At 36.0% G+C, this 15,293-nt stretch overlaps 3 protein-coding genes across 7 annotated transcripts in view; 1 reads left to right on the top strand and 2 right to left on the bottom strand.

The window, feature by feature from the left end:
* LOC116160495 (protein prickle-like) overlaps window positions 1-15,293 on the top strand; it is a 316,299-nt gene that overhangs the window by 235,605 nt on the left and 65,401 nt on the right. The window lies entirely within an intron of this gene.
* LOC116160503 (neprilysin-2-like) lies at window positions 32-8,402 on the bottom strand. Its single transcript, XM_031473718.1, has 9 exons — window positions 8,158-8,402; window positions 7,668-8,113; window positions 7,477-7,626; window positions 7,228-7,424; window positions 1,157-1,306; window positions 857-1,112; window positions 647-806; window positions 375-592; window positions 32-326 (listed from the first exon to the last, which is right to left on the bottom strand). Exons 1-9 carry the CDS (start codon window positions 8,309-8,311, stop codon window positions 78-80), a joined length of 1,980 nt encoding a protein of 659 aa, XP_031329578.1. The 5' UTR covers window positions 8,312-8,402; the 3' UTR covers window positions 32-77.
* Window positions 8,448-15,271, bottom strand: LOC116160506 (neprilysin-2-like). Its single transcript, XM_031473720.1, has 8 exons — window positions 15,148-15,271; window positions 14,951-15,099; window positions 14,432-14,901; window positions 9,872-10,024; window positions 9,621-9,817; window positions 9,034-9,575; window positions 8,823-8,986; window positions 8,448-8,770 (listed from the first exon to the last, which is right to left on the bottom strand). The coding sequence occupies exons 1-8, from the start codon at window positions 15,156-15,158 to the stop codon at window positions 8,498-8,500; spliced, it is 1,959 nt and encodes a 652-aa protein (XP_031329580.1). The 5' UTR covers window positions 15,159-15,271; the 3' UTR covers window positions 8,448-8,497.

Genomic DNA, 15,293 nt, shown 5'->3' with positions numbered 1-15,293 from the left:
TTTAGCACTAGTTTATTAAATATAACGACAATTAAGCGTGGGATAGCTTTAATTAACTTATGTAACTATGTGTACAATTAAAATATTTTACATTTTTTCGAAGAGGGATTCGTCGGGCAATTAAAGTCTTTTGTGAAGTCGTTGTTACTTTGTAAAAGCGTGGGCGTGGAGCAGTGAATTGAAGATATCCAAAAAACTTGGTGTGGGTCGTAGCTTAGTCCGGGAAGTAGAGTTTCTCTGGTGTTTTGCTTCGACCACTTCTTGTACGCGGAGTATGCTACTTGCGTCCCAAAGTACTCGGCCGATAAATTCGCCAGCGTGTTATTCTGCAACGAAACGTCGATACAATCCATAGATTCCAAAGTATTACTCACCAAAGTCTCCCCTGGGGCATCAACTAAACATTTGGCTTTCTCAAAGAATTGGTCTCTGGCCGTTGCAGTCCAAACGTAGTTTTCATCAATGTCAACGCCCATTTCAATCATTACTTTGCTCAATTGAACAGCAATAACTCTCCCTAGCAAACCATAATTTAAATACATGGGTCGATCCTCACTGAACATTTCCTTACGTAGAATTCCAATTGGAAGAGCTGAAATTTGAGGCTGTTAATGAGGGCGACCAACGCCATTAGTTAGCTGTTTACTTATTGTGTTACTTTCGAGATCTACATTGAGCAATGTTGAAGTTACTGGCGCATGTGCATCTTGAGTTCCACCTTTTCTTACTTTATGGAATTGATTATTCTGATACCGGTAGCTTTCCGCTAAAACCATTTGGAAGAAAGTGGCGTTTTGTGGAACGTTCTACGGCAGATTAGAGGTAATGTCAAATTGAAATTTGCGGTGCAACTTACACCATGGTATCCGGGCCAGGAATCCTTACCAAATATGGAATCACTGAAGTAATCACTCACAATTCCGATTATTGGGTTTAAACCACTTAAGATATTGATTGAGTGATTGCGTGACGCCCCATCCAACCAGCAAGTTTCGTTTATCGCTTTGATTAATTCATCTTGAACACTATGGTAGAGCTTCGTGACTTTCGTACGACACACTTTGGAGAGATGCATTCGAGCATATTCAATGTGGGCGGGATCTGGTACAAAACTAATTCACGAGGTGCTGATAACTGCAATATTGTAATCACTTACCTTCGCAAGACTTGTCTGCATAATAACTCGCGTGGTATGGGATCTGACTTAGTGTGGCATTCATAAGGGAGACGCAATTCTCTTAATCGTTGTGGCATGAACGGCATCGAAATTTCCAAAGCACTCCAAATGATGTAATTTGCAAGGGTTCTACAAAAAAAATTTGGAGATTAAATTTTTCATTGAGATGCATGCATGAGCACCAAAATAAAGGCTTTCAAAATACTTCCACATCCATTGTTGTGTTCCAAAAAAATTGTTCGATTTCGTCACTATTCACTGATTAATTGGAAATGTTATTTTTATTTTTTACGTAAAAAATGTGACAGAAAAATTATGCCATTAGTTACTGTAAGCATTGAATATGTGGTTTTTTATTCAATGCTATAAGGTAATTCTATTAAAAAAAATTAATGTTTTCCCCAATAGATATGTTGTTCGTGTATATTAAGAATTTTCGTCGAGTTCAATAAATACAACGTAGGGGGTGCGAACTTCACACCAACCTTATTTCTAAAAAAAAGTTTTTTGATGCACCCATAATACTTCTGTAGTTCTGTATCGAGATCGTAAACTCCAAAAAATGAAATTCTCAAAATACATTAAAGCACCTAATCTGGATGTAAATCCAAATATTTTCTTCTGAAAATGATATTGAACTATAGAACCAGGGACGGACCTAGACCAAAAAATTGGGGGGGCCGACATGACTTTTTGCCAACTCAACTGTAAAAATTTCCAACTCAAACGGGAAGTCTCTATTAAGTATTAAGTGGTATTTTCAAGTCTAATAAATCATGTAGAAAATGTAGGATATCAGTATACGGTCTCTAATACTAATTAAAAGCCTTACCAAAATACCAACCTTGTGTTGAACAAGAAGGAAGTGACTTTCCTATTAAAGAGTCCTTTTTTTATAGATTTTGCCGCAATTCCTCATTCCTTCAATAGTCAATTTATTACATTTACTATTTACCTACTTTCGCGGCATTCACCAACTGGTAATGAAAATTACCAACTCTTGTCAAAATTGCCAACTAGTTAAGTATTGGAGGGGCAGCCTGCCCCCCCTTGCCCCTCCCCCCCCATAGGTCCGTCGCTGTATGGAACTACAATGGGTGCAAACAGAATTGTGGAGAAATTACGTAGAAACTACCAAGAAATTAAACCATTTTTGAAATTAATGTGCTACCTTCACAGGTACTTAATAGAGTGCAGCATGCAGCTTTCGACAATATATTAAAATAGCTAATTTTGCTGCCAAAGTTACAGGGAACTTTTTAATCTGGTGCTGAAGGCCTATGATGTACATTGTTACATGTTCAATTAAGTTCAATTTTATATGGTGAATTGTGTTTCTTCTCTGCTACAAAATTAACAGTGATATTGAATTTTTAATTTGGGGTTGCAACTGTATGCAAAGAATTAATGAATTGCGCTCGAAATATACAGGATGTTTCACGCAAACCTTTACTTTACTATTCAGATTTCCATTATTAATTTAAATCTGAAAATTTGCATACCAACATAGTTTTTCGTGATCTATCGAAAGAAAATATTATCATAATCGTTTCACTTCCGATTTTACCGGATGTGGATACCAATTTGCTTATTTTAAATAGAACACCCTGTATTTTATTGCATTTTTAAAATCTACATGAAAATCTACGTCGTTTGATACCACATTTCCCTATAATATCTAGCACCAAATGTTTTAAGTTATTGATGATTTTTCAAAATTTTTGACGTTTGACTAATTTTCTTTAGCGCCCTGTACCTATGGCTCCGTTGACTTGAAACTTGCAAAATCAACAATATTGACATGATGCTACATGCGAATGATTTAAATTGCCTTTCTACAATGTGTTTTAAAATTAATGAGCCACTTTAATAACTTCGAACCTTAAAAAGTTGATTTTTTCAAATGAAACAAAATTAGGTGCTGGAGAGAACCATAGCGAAAATTTTCATTCCTAATCAAACAACGTTCCAGAATGTTTCCTTTGGGAACTATGATCACACAAAATTTGGGTTTTTCCTGCAATTTTTAGCGCATTTTTTAAGAATTAAAAAAAATGCTTTGTAGAATTTGAACCTTTATCGCTATCGAAGCTCATCGTTCGTAATTGTAATCTCAAATTAAAGATTACGTATTCAACGCACAAAATGAGCACTATAATTCAGATGCGAATTTTAACACACAAAACGTGGTAGAAAAACCAGCAAAAAACGAGTACAATGTTAAATTCAACTCAGTTAGAAATGTTGGTACATATTTCTGATTGTTTAAATCTTCAAAATGATCTTAATAAATTGTATCAGTGGAGCCGTTTGAATAAATTACCTCTAAACATAAAAAAGTGCAATGTATTATCGTTCTCGCGCAAGAAGAGTACACTCTTTTTTAATTATGAAATTAACGGGTTAAGTTTGGAACGTGAAACTTCCATAAAGGATCTTGGAGTAACTTACGATGATAAATTGAACTTTAATAAACACATAAATATTACAGTGGCTGGTGCATACAAAACTTTGGGTTTTATTATGAGGCAAACCAAGAATTTCAAAAACATAAGTACAGTTAAACGACTTTATTTTACATTAGTTAGACCAAAGCTTGAATATGCTAGCACAGTTTGGCATCCAAACACGTGTAATTCAATAAAAGCAATTGAAAAAGTCCAAAATAAGTTTTTACGATTTCTCTATTATAAAAAATTTGGCACTTATCCTAACTATAACAGTGTTAGATCGGTTGAAATAAGGAAAGTTTTTGAAATCCAAAGCTTAGTGAATAGGAGAAATATAATTTTAATGCAGTTGGCTTTTAATATTCTGAATTACAGGATCAAAGATAGTTATCTTTTAACTCTAATGCAAATCAAAATTCCGCGTGTATCTGCCAGAAGTGTACCTTTTTTACACGTTACCTGTAGTCACGTACGCTTACAATAGACCGTTTCTGATAATGTATAGACTTGTCAACGAATTATTTAATTTACTAGATTTAGACTTGACTGTAATATTTAACATTTTTTCCAGACAATTAATAAAACATTATGATTTCAATTAAGGATAAAAGAAAAAAAATTAGTAGGGCTTCTTACACCCCAACAGTATCATATTTTTTAATTTTTTGTAGGTGAAAGTTTGTAGCATTTTTTAGTTGAATGTCATTATTAGATTATATACTTATTATTCAGCAACCCTTAATTAATAGATAATACATACCTGCTACGTAATTAGGGCTGTGCCCTGTGTAGCTTGTAACAATAAATAAATAAGCATACAGTTGTAACCTCAAAATTCTCCGTTAATATTTTATTTGTATGTGGCTGTTGTCCTATACACGGTATTTATAACTAACAATAATTTTTGATACAGCAAAGATTAACTGGATGATGCTATGTATGTAAGAGCGAATTCCCTTAAGAATTACTAAATTTTAGAACGGGTAGGGATGTATTTATTAGGTGGCTTTTGTAGGGTTGTTTGAAGGTTCTAGAAACATAATCTACGACAGAAACAATAATTTTGATGGAAAATAAAAATTAGAACCCCCGCACCTGAATGTTGAAACATATGTCGGTAAAAGCGAACACCCTTAAAAATTACGAAATTTTAGAACGGGAAGAGAATTTAACTTGAGGTGAGGATTTTAGGGTTGCTTGTAGATCCTATAAGCATAAAATCTATCACAGAAACAATAACTTTTTGTGTACAGCGAAAATTACAACCCCCTCAATTAAATGTTATTATATAGGTAAGAGCGAATTTCATTAAAAATTACGAAATTCTATGAACGAGAGGGGATTTTATTTTTAGGTGGCTATTGTAGGGTTTCTTAGAGGCTATAAACATAATCTACCACAGAAACAATATTTTATGTACAGCGAAAATTACGACCCCCGCAACTGAATGTTGCTACATAATACGTAGGTAAGAGCGAATTCTTTTAAAAATCACGAAATTTAGAACGTGAAGGGATACAATTATTTTCTACGTACAACAGAAATTACAAACCCCGCAAATAAATGTTGCTATGTTGGTAAAGGCGATTTCTCTTCCACCAGGGCCGTAGTCAGAGGACGCCACGTTACCCGCTCTTGAACTAATAAAAAACGCAATACAGAATGCTAATAATGATGATGATCGAATTTGAAGAAAGATCCTTGGAATTCGGAATTATGTCGCCACTATTACAATTGGACAATTTCACGCTTGTGTAGGTAAATGAATTATTTTCTCTGTACAGGGTGTCCAAATTTGGTTGTTAGTATGGAGTAACTCTTAAACACTAATAGAAAAAAAATGACCTTACCGTTGAAAACCAAACTGGCATAGTCATTTATCCACGAGTTGTGGGCAAAAGTTACATTTTTCGATTTTTAGATAAAAGCCTATAATTTGTTCTTTATTTTATTGGAAATGTGTTTATAACAAATGATTGTTGCTTAATCTACCGTTTTAAAAATAAGTGTACGGGGTCAAGAAAACAAGTTTTGGAACCTAACCACATTTTTTTAATGGAAACCCCTGCATATTTTAATCTAAACAGACAGCATACTAAATACCTATTCTTTTTAAAACTACAGCACACCGTGAACATTAAAAGAAAGATTCAACAATCGTAAAAAAATTCATCAAATACTAAAAAAGATTAAGAACATATTTTTGAAGATTAAGAAAGATCCAAATGATCCAAAAAAAATACAAAAAATTTCACAAAATTTTTGATTTCTTGAATTGAATCCATTTAAAAAATGTGGTTAGATGCGATAACTTTTTTACCTGACCCCGTAAACTTATTACAAAGAAACTTTTGTAATAAACTGTATTTTCCAAGAAAAACGGAAGTTGTACCTACAGCGGGTGGTGTTTGTGCAGAATACGGCAAATTATTATTTCGCCCGCCCACTCTTTAGATTTATTCGCCCGTTTTTGGTAATCAATTTGGCCTGTCTTCCACACAAAACGAGCGTAAAATTAATGTACATATTACAGACTTTCGGATGTTTAATTATTTGTTTTTAACTCGGTTTTTAATCTTCCTATAATGATATGTTAAAAATAAATTGGAGAGAAAATGTATGATTTACTTCACCACGTTAGGAGTACTGTATTACAGGGTGTCCCAGGCTAGTATGATTGCGTCATTGTGACGTTCTTAGTATTTAAGAGCAGAATTTTGTGGTTTTGTCATGCTTGTCAATTTGCTAGGTGTCAAAGTGAAATTTAAACCGACGCCTGTGATTACTTACGAATTACAACTTTGTTTTACTGAATTGGCGCCAGATACAGATACATGGTTAAACACCCATACAATATTTAACAACTTTAGGGACGGGGCTACATGATGTGGTCGGCGACATCTGGGCGCCATCCCCGAGCATGTTATACTAACATGGTGATTTTTAAAATTTTTGCTATATTCTACAGTTTTGGTCCGTTTGCTTTCAAATTGGTGTCGTCGGAAAGATCTTGTAATTTCGCACAACTCCTGCGTCACGGAATTTTGTTTTTTTTCGCGAGGGCCAAATTAACTACCCTTTGTAATTGTATGGCGCGCGTCTTCGAGGAGTAGTCGACTTCGGGCGTCCAAACGTTACCTTTCGCTGCGAATTTTGATACGCAGTTGAAAGATCGAATCGTGGTCTCTCTTGCTCGTATCGCTAATAGAAGCTCGACCTATGAGAAGTGTCCCAAAAAGTTGAGTACTATTTTGTGACGGGTTTTTTAAGCTAAACCCGCCAATGGGGCATTTATGATATGACTGTGAGAGCGTCAGAAGTGAGTGAGTGGCGACAAAGGGAACGCGGTAACATCCAACAGGATCTAACTGACAGTGGGGTCAAAAGGGAATGTGATAGTCCATCCACAAGATCTTATTGAGGGTGGAGTCAAAACTGGCTAATAGAATACTGATCTGCTACACAAAAATGCGCTGAAGTCCCTTTGATCCTTATACGACGACTTTGATAATTTTTAATATCCCAAGAAGTCTTACCCCCTAAATATCACTGGTATACTGGTATATTATTTCCTTGCACACACAGCGAGTGCTTTCTTACCGTTTTGGTGTTCGATAAATCAAGTTGTGCAGTTCATCTATAAACTCTTTCGTAGGAAATTGAGCGTAATCATCCAGAGATAGCTGATTTACAGGATACAAAATGTTATTAATGTAGTTCAGCCAGTCTATATCAGCGTTATCTTCTAAATAGTTACGTATAGTTGTGCTAACGCTACCCGAATGAGAGTCACTGATCTGAAATGGTTCACTAAAATCATTTGATCCGTCACGTCCCTCTGATTTATACCTTTTTTAAGTGTTGCGCAAAATAGAAAACCTTCTCCATTTCATTTTCCGCCCGTTTAGCTTCCGCTCCAAAAAATACGGCAACATCGGCCATATACTTCTTGTATAACTCAACGCCTGCGGTGACGCTTGTGACGCTCGGAGGTGAAACCTAAAATACTATCAATTGTTGCTAACTTTGAAGTAGATTACCTTAACAGTGTACATTGGCCCTTCCTTGACGACTTGAACCTGAAGCATCATCTCAAATGGATACCCATTCTTTCGTAATTTGAAAATTAGTTGTTGCCAATCAAAATTTTGATCCCGCCATTGATAACCGATGAGAACAGGCCAACCTAAATCTGAAATGCCATTATCGATCAGGGTTAGATTATTATCGCCGTCTTTGAGACAAGCTTGGAAGAGCAGCTTTTCGACTTTGAGCAAAATGTGATCATTATCTCCAACCTCCGATTGAAGAATTTCAAGCAAATCTCGTTCGATACCATCTTTAACGCTGGAGTCGGAACGTCCTTTTGAATTGGCACAGGCAAACTTCACCACGTCGTCGCAAGGATCTATTTCTGGTCTGATGCGACTTATAATTTCGGAAGCGGAGATTAAACAGTCCTTCGACATACATGTTCTTCTCATAACTAAAGACAATTGCACTCACGATAATTGGGCATAAATTACTCACCTGCCGGCCTTATTACGACGTATAGCAAAATACCGATAAAAAGCAAAATAATCACGATTAGAGTTATTATAAGATTACGTTCCAATTTCGATTTTTCGCCCCAGTTGCACTGCACGGTACGCTTTGGCTTTTTATCGCTAATACCTTCGGCCATTGTTTAATTATCGCACAGAAGAAAGACGCGTAAGGACTGACACATCCCATCTTACTGCCTTGTAATTAGTGGTAATTTAAAAACCTAAATTAAAGCACATTGCTTTGCTTGGGTTTTATTATTAAAACTAATAATCTTGAAAACGGCAAGTACCATACAATTAAGGTTTTATTCTTTGACAAAAAATTAAATTAGTGTACATTTCTGTAGCGGATTCATGGGTGAACCCCAAGGACATTCGAAATCCCGATGAAAGTTTGGATGGTTTTTGGTGATCGTGTTGATGGTGCTTTGATCTCGAATTAGTGAGCAATATCCGAGCGCGGAGGCAATCCACGCTAATTGATTGGGGGTATGCTGTAATCCAATCAATTGATCTTCGTCATCGTGGTTGTAAACCCAAATCTGATAAGCGGCGTAGGCGAGTTGTATTCCGATTAAATCTACAGGATCGGTATTCTGCGAATGGTGTTATTAGACTTGATTTAGCTCGGTGAGTAGGTGGACTGACCTGATGTTTAACACATTTTGAACTTTCGTTGTAATTTGCGGTCCACGGTTGTTCATCTTCATTAGCGAGCATTGCGTGAGTAAGTGTATGGCTAATGATCGAGCCAAGCTCGCCGTAGTTTAAATAAAATGGAACATCTGCAAAATATGATCCGATCGGAAGAACTATGGAAGCGTTGTTGTGAGTACAATTTGTGCCCGATGGAACTTACCAAGAGTGTTGGTTTCCTGTAAGTAGGTCACCTCTAAGGTGTACAGCGGATGATAGTGGGCTTGCTTGGTTTCGTCAAGCATTCGTTTGTATTCAAAGTTTATCCTATCCCTAATGTGTATCAAGTATCTGTGAAGGAATCCACCTTCAGTGGAAGGGGTTTTATCATCTTCCTCATTGAGGGAAGCTTCCATAATTGCTAGATCTTCCAACTTACTCAAAATCTTCAGCTTAGAATCGTTAGTGATCCACCGCGTTTCTTTCAAAAATATCACAAACGCTTTTCTCACATTTTGGGCTAACTGTACAATGCCGTTCGCTTTGCCTTCTCTTTGGTGTCTCTTTAGGAACAATATTTCAGCAGGTGGAGATACAAAAGCGCTGCTAGCAATACTGTAGCACTGCTGCAAGTGCCACCTCTCAGGTGATAATTTTACAGAGCCAGTCAAGTGTGCGTAATTGGATTGTAATACTCTGAGCCGTTCAGACAGAAAGGGAAGGTACTGTTCCACCACGACCCATAAAATATAATTAGCCTGAATACTGAAGCATTTCATTTAAAAATAAGGGTTGCAATGACCTACCTACCGTTTAGGTGTGCGATTTAATAAAGTAAAAAATTCGTGCAGATACTTGTGACCGGGCGTTATGACGTAGTCGTCAATGGTAACCGAAGCAGATGGTTGTAGAATATCATTCAAAAAATTCACCCAATCGACCTCGCCGAAATACCTTTGTATATCAATGAGCCTGTGCTTTTCGTATTTTTTTGATTTGTCTGTTAACTAATGATTGTAAATTAGTTGTGCGTAACGAGTGCACCGACTGAGATAACTTACCTTACCCATTTCTATAATGAAATCCAAAACGCGTTTCATATCGTTTAGAGCTCTAGATCGTTCTGCACCAAACGCGATCGCGACCTCCTGCATGAATTTTCGATAATCATACCTGTATTGTTGGGGAATTTTTGCCACTTCTGGTTTTTGAATCTGTACAAAACGGTTTTAAACAATTTTAATAGTGATTATGACTAAAGCCGATTTTGTCGAATATCGTAATTTCCGAAGTGAAAGCTGTAATGTCAATAAATTCAAAAATCATAATTAGACACTTTTTATAAAACAATGTTTAATTGAACGGAATTTTTTTAACGCTGCGCTTTAATTAAGTTGCGAACTCGACTTCACATCTAAGGAACTCAGCCGTGACTAAAAGCCACTAATCCGTTGAAGATCGATTTAAAAACTCGCTGGTACAGAAAAATAGTAAAACTCTTTTAGTTGTAAAGCGAAAAAATTAATGTAAGTACAATGTATCCTTTCACTTCGGAAATCTCGATATGTTACAAAATTTGCTGTAACAGAACGAAAATTGAATTTCGCCAAATGTGTATGCGTTCAGAAAAGGTTCATTTGACAATATAATAAATTAAACAAATATAGCAAACGAGCTCCTGGGTATGGCTATAGCATGTGCAAAACCAAATTTTGAAACTGATGTTAAATTTTCTTTTATTCCAAGTGGTTATGTACCACATTTCATTTAAATCCCCCTATAAATCAGAAAGTTGTCACTGCGCATGCGCAAAACCAAATTTTGAAACTGGCGTTAAATTTACTTTTATTCCAAGTGGCCATGTATCAAATTTCATTTAAATACCTTCATAAATAAGAAAGTTTGCAATTCGGTCTGTAAATGGTCGAGATGCGCAAAGGGCACTGTGAATGCTGATCGATTAGGTTCAACTTTTGGAATTGTGTTTTATATGGCTAAAGCTATGCGCGTATTGAATTTCATGCAATTCGGTTCATTACTAACGGAGATGTCAAAAGGGCCTACTTTATTTTTTGGGCTACATTGCCAATTCACGAACTCCGATCTACGAATTTGATAAAGAATCCCCACCTGCACAATTTCATCGTAATCGGTCCATTCGTTTATGAGTTATCGTGCTAACGGACGGACGGACGGACAGACACAACAAAATTATAAACTCGCTAGGAGCTCGTTAATAATTCGATCTGGTTCTCTTTTATGAAGCTCTCAAAACCGGTACTTTGATCGCCATCTTGGATGCTTTAAACAAAATTCGATACTTTCATCCCTTCCACCTATAAACCACCCCTATGTCTAATGTGGCCTTAGAAAGCTCATTAAAAATGTTTTTCAAAGGTTCCCAATTATGGGATGGGAATTATGAAAGATGCTAAACAATCTCAATTTACACGCTATCGATTAGTAAGCGTCTCTATTTTCATTTTATTTTTCCATTAATAAAAGGGCAGAAGCACCGACATAGCTTTCTTGTCCTCCTCTAAAAAGCATTATGCGGGTCACTATGTAATTGGGGGAAAGCCTGTCGAGGGCCCAGAGCAAGAGAGAGACAATAAATAAATAAAATAATAAAGCACAAATATAGTAACGGGCGATCAAAAATAAGTTGCTGTAGAGTCACTTCTGGAATTTTTATTTACACGGGAAATCGAACTTCCAAAGGCGAGTCGACCGCCACTCATTTTTGATCGCCCATCATAATACAATTGTATAACCTTACATTTTTCAGATATTTAGAGAAAGTTGGAAATATTTTTTTAACTAAATCTTGTGCACTTATTTGGTTTTTTGAGTTATTCAAGAAACTTCAACTTAAGGATATAAAATTAGAAACTTTTCTATGTTCATTTTTTGTTGGTACCAATTTTCTCAAAATTTCGGGTTTTATGCTACTTTTTTCGAAACCTTTTTCGTTATTCAACTTTTAGAGCCTCCAAATTAAGGTTTATAGACGATGATTTTTGTGGTAGTTAGGAGGTCGGAGATTTGGTAGTGGAATTGTAAGAATAAATAAGCGAGCAAATGGGGTGGAATTGAAGATTGTCTGATTGCATCTTTTAATATCTATAGCGCATTGATTTCTTAATGAATTCCGGATGTCTGGAGATAGGATGTCAGCGATTTGGATTATATTCAATTACTTAGGTCTACAAAATATGACACTGAAAATTCCCCGCTATGGTGTGTCAATTCTCTGCATCGCTTTTTTTTTTACTATTTTGACATTTGGCAACAGTCTCCAATTCAGAATAGTTCAAGGTTCATAAAACAAAACATTTTTTCTTGTTTCTTCTGCCGAGTTTTGTGCCTACAAACACCCGTTTAAAAATGTCGTTGATATTTTGCTTTTTCGTGAAGAAAATGCCTCCGAATCGCATGGAATGCTTGTAGAAGCTTATGGAGAGCATGCTCTTGGGCTAACACAATGTTGTGAGTGGTTCAGAAAATTTAAAGGAGATTTTGATGTGAAAAACGAGAAACACGACCAACTTCCAAAAAAGTTTGATGACGTCGAATTGCAAACATTTCTGGATGAATATGATAGTCAAACGCAATAGCAGCATGCAGAGCAATTAAATGTGACCCAATAAATCATTTCCAATCGTTTGAAAGCCATGGGAAAGATCCTGAAGGTCGGAAGATAAGTTCCACATGAAGTCACTGAACTATTACTATGGTTTAGTATGAGCTAATAGGAATTAACGATTAAAGATGGCGGTCTACGTTAATACGAAACCATTTTTTAATTAATAAAGAATTGAGGGGATTAGTTTTGGGGAACATTTTTGTGGATTCGCGGTTAAGAATACATGTGATCCTTAGAGAAAATTAAAATTTATCAATTCGCGATTGGTCATGATTGGGACCAGTATATTTTAAAATAGAATTTTAATTAGGGCCGGGAACTACCAAGTAAATTTGTGCGGAATTTATGGGTGAAAGTCGTTTTTCGGGTATAATAGAAAATTCCAGTTTTGAAAAACTGGTAAATTGAACGCAAGTTCCGTGAGTATTTACAATAGAATCAAATCTGGAGGGGGATTCCGTGACTGTGTCATTTTTTTACACCATAAAGGGAACTATTGTGCAACCAGAGGACGTTAAAACCTCATTGTGATACGCTCGCGTTTACGTCGCATAAATTGGAATCGATTTCGGTCAAGGACAGATGAGATAAGCGCGCTGTGTTATTTTTCGCTCAAAACATTCTACTGTGTCGCCGTTAGTGAACAAAATGGGATTAAACTTGATTGTTCGAATACGTAAACCCGAAATTAATTTAAATGTCAGCATTTGAAAAAACATTAACCAAAAATTAGAGTGAAAAGAATTTCTCCTAATAAAAATTGTGTTCGCACTCAAATAGTCCAGTATGCAGATAATTTTGACCTGCAAAAGGTGGTGTAAAAGATTTTATTATTTTAAATGGTCCATTTGGGTCCAAATAACATGTATTTGAAGAGTGCACACAAATTTTTTTTCCGGCACAACTTTTGGCAGCCAAAAAACCTCAAAATGTTTGGCATTTTTTCAATTTATCGCTTAAAACTCGAAAACGGTCCATATATTATGAATAACACTTCTTTAGTAAATTAAAGAAAATAAAATTCTGCGTCGATAAAGAAAAACAAACAAAATCGGTTACTTTTTGAACTCTCTGATCGATGTTCTACAATCTTTAGGGAGGGGGAAGTGGATTTTATCGTTCCTTTAGCCACAACGCATTAAATAAAAAGGTTTCAATCAGGTATTTTTTAAAATATTATTTATACGAATTTTCCACTAAATCTGTTCATTGATCTATGGCTATTTGGAATGACGAATATAACTACAGAGTTTCGATTAGACTCAAAGTGTATGGTTAGCTTTAAGTCGTTTTTATTTTATTTGAATAAATTATATAACAAAATAAAATGTACTCTATCACGATTTGATTATAATGCGTTTTTGGTTTGTGAAAATTTTTATATGAAAATATAAAATCTTAAAAAAATAAAGATGGTAAAGTATAATATTTTATTGAGCGGTAATTTTTTCAATATATGCCTTCCAAAAACCCTGTCTATGAACTGTTATTTTTTTTCTTAGACTGCTGATAACCATTTTGTTCACAACGCGGTGTGGTGTGGATTGAATGAAAAACCTGAACACATTTTCAGCAATTTGGCAAATTTTTAATGCATCGCTTGATACGTGCAACAATCCTCCACGATTTTTTGTAGTTCAAAGCTTTGAATGACTCTCTGATGCGAATATCGCACCTGCACATATGGAACATTTAACAGACTTAGCTATTTTTCTTGTAACAAAACCTGAAATATACTTAGTACCAGTAAGTACTTAGTTACGTCTATACCTAATAGTCAAATATTTTAAGCAACCATTATGAAAGGCGCATTTTTGTTTACTAAACAAACGGTTTTAAAACAAACAAAAATGACCGTAATCTAGACCCAATAAATTGAGCTTGGCAACTCCAGTTTGTTCGCCATTTCATCGTCGCTTTCTCTGTGCTAGTTTCGGAGATCAATCACCCTGTATAGTGTTCAATAAATGCTTACGTGCAGCATGAAGGTTTGGTCGGTAGGCGATGGAGCAACGGATATCGAAAGCAGCATATTGTAAGGGAGGCCCTTCGACCTCAGTTCCTTTATCATATTCTTCCATTCGAAGGAGCCCGCTTTCCACTCGTACCCCAACGCCACGGGCCAACCGTGCAGGTCGCCCATAATCGCATTTATCTCCCTAAAAGATTCCTCCCCCACTGACTGATTTAGACACATGCCAAATAATTGCTTGTGCTCCATTAACTGGTCACCCTCATCGCCGTTATTTGGCGCCAACAATATGTCGATTAGCTTATCTTCAATTTGCTCGGCGGTTATTTGCACTTTCTTATTATCAAGTTCACTCAACTTTCGGCAAGTGAATTGGTAGAAGTCGTGGCACGGGTCGATCGTAGGATCCGTGAGGGTGGCAATTTCGGATGCCGCCAATAAACAATGTCGCGTCGTACAAATCTTTGATGACGCTAAAAAACGCCGGCATTAGTTCCATGGATTGTCTTCCTAATGTAGTACTTGCGCCTCTTATTATCAGTACAAGAATTATAAATAAAAGAACGGTGCCTATAATGACTAACGAGATGATTAAATTTTGTTCTAAATGTGATAATTGTTCCCACCACTTTTTCAGTTTTTTTCTCTTGCTATTCAGTAGTTCCGAAGTGCTTAAATTATAATTAGGGAAGCGTTAGTCAATTAAAAAGTATACGTACATATCGTCCATACTGTGAACTTATACACTGATTCACGAAGCGTGCTTTAGAAGTACACTGCATTAAGTGCAAGCACCTACTTTAAATTCCCAATTAGGATTAATTTGCAAAATGACGGAATCGTTGTGTAGGTTTTGACCGAATAA

Source organism: Photinus pyralis, unplaced genomic scaffold, assembly GCF_008802855.1.
Source record: "Photinus pyralis isolate 1611_PpyrPB1 unplaced genomic scaffold, Ppyr1.3 Ppyr1.4_LG1, whole genome shotgun sequence".
Lineage (NCBI taxonomy): Eukaryota > Metazoa > Arthropoda > Insecta > Coleoptera > Lampyridae > Photinus > Photinus pyralis.
The sequence above is the reverse complement of the archived record's forward strand: the minus strand, read 5'-3'. Positions and strand labels throughout refer to the sequence as shown.

What these genes read in the sequence shown, in the direction of transcription:
- LOC116160503 (XM_031473718.1), bottom strand. Translation starts at nt 8,311, where the DNA reads ATGGCCGAAGGTATTAGCGATAAAAAGCCAAAGCGTACCGTGCAGTGC. An exon ending in TGCAGACAAGTCTTGCGAAG is followed by an intron (nt 1,113 to 1,156) that starts GTAAGTGATTAC and finishes CTCGTGAATTAG; the next exon opens with TTTTGTACCAGATCCCGCCC. An exon ending in TCTCGAAAGTAACACAATAA is followed by an intron (nt 593 to 646) that starts GTAAACAGCTAA and finishes CTCAAATTTCAG; the next exon opens with CTCTTCCAATTGGAATTCTA.
- LOC116160506 (XM_031473720.1), bottom strand. An exon ending in TCATTATAGAAATGGGTAAG is followed by an intron (nt 9,818 to 9,871) that starts GTAAGTTATCTC and finishes TACAATCATTAG; the next exon opens with TTAACAGACAAATCAAAAAA. An exon ending in ACAGGAAACCAACACTCTTG is followed by an intron (nt 8,987 to 9,033) that starts GTAAGTTCCATC and finishes ACGCTTCCATAG; the next exon opens with TTCTTCCGATCGGATCATAT.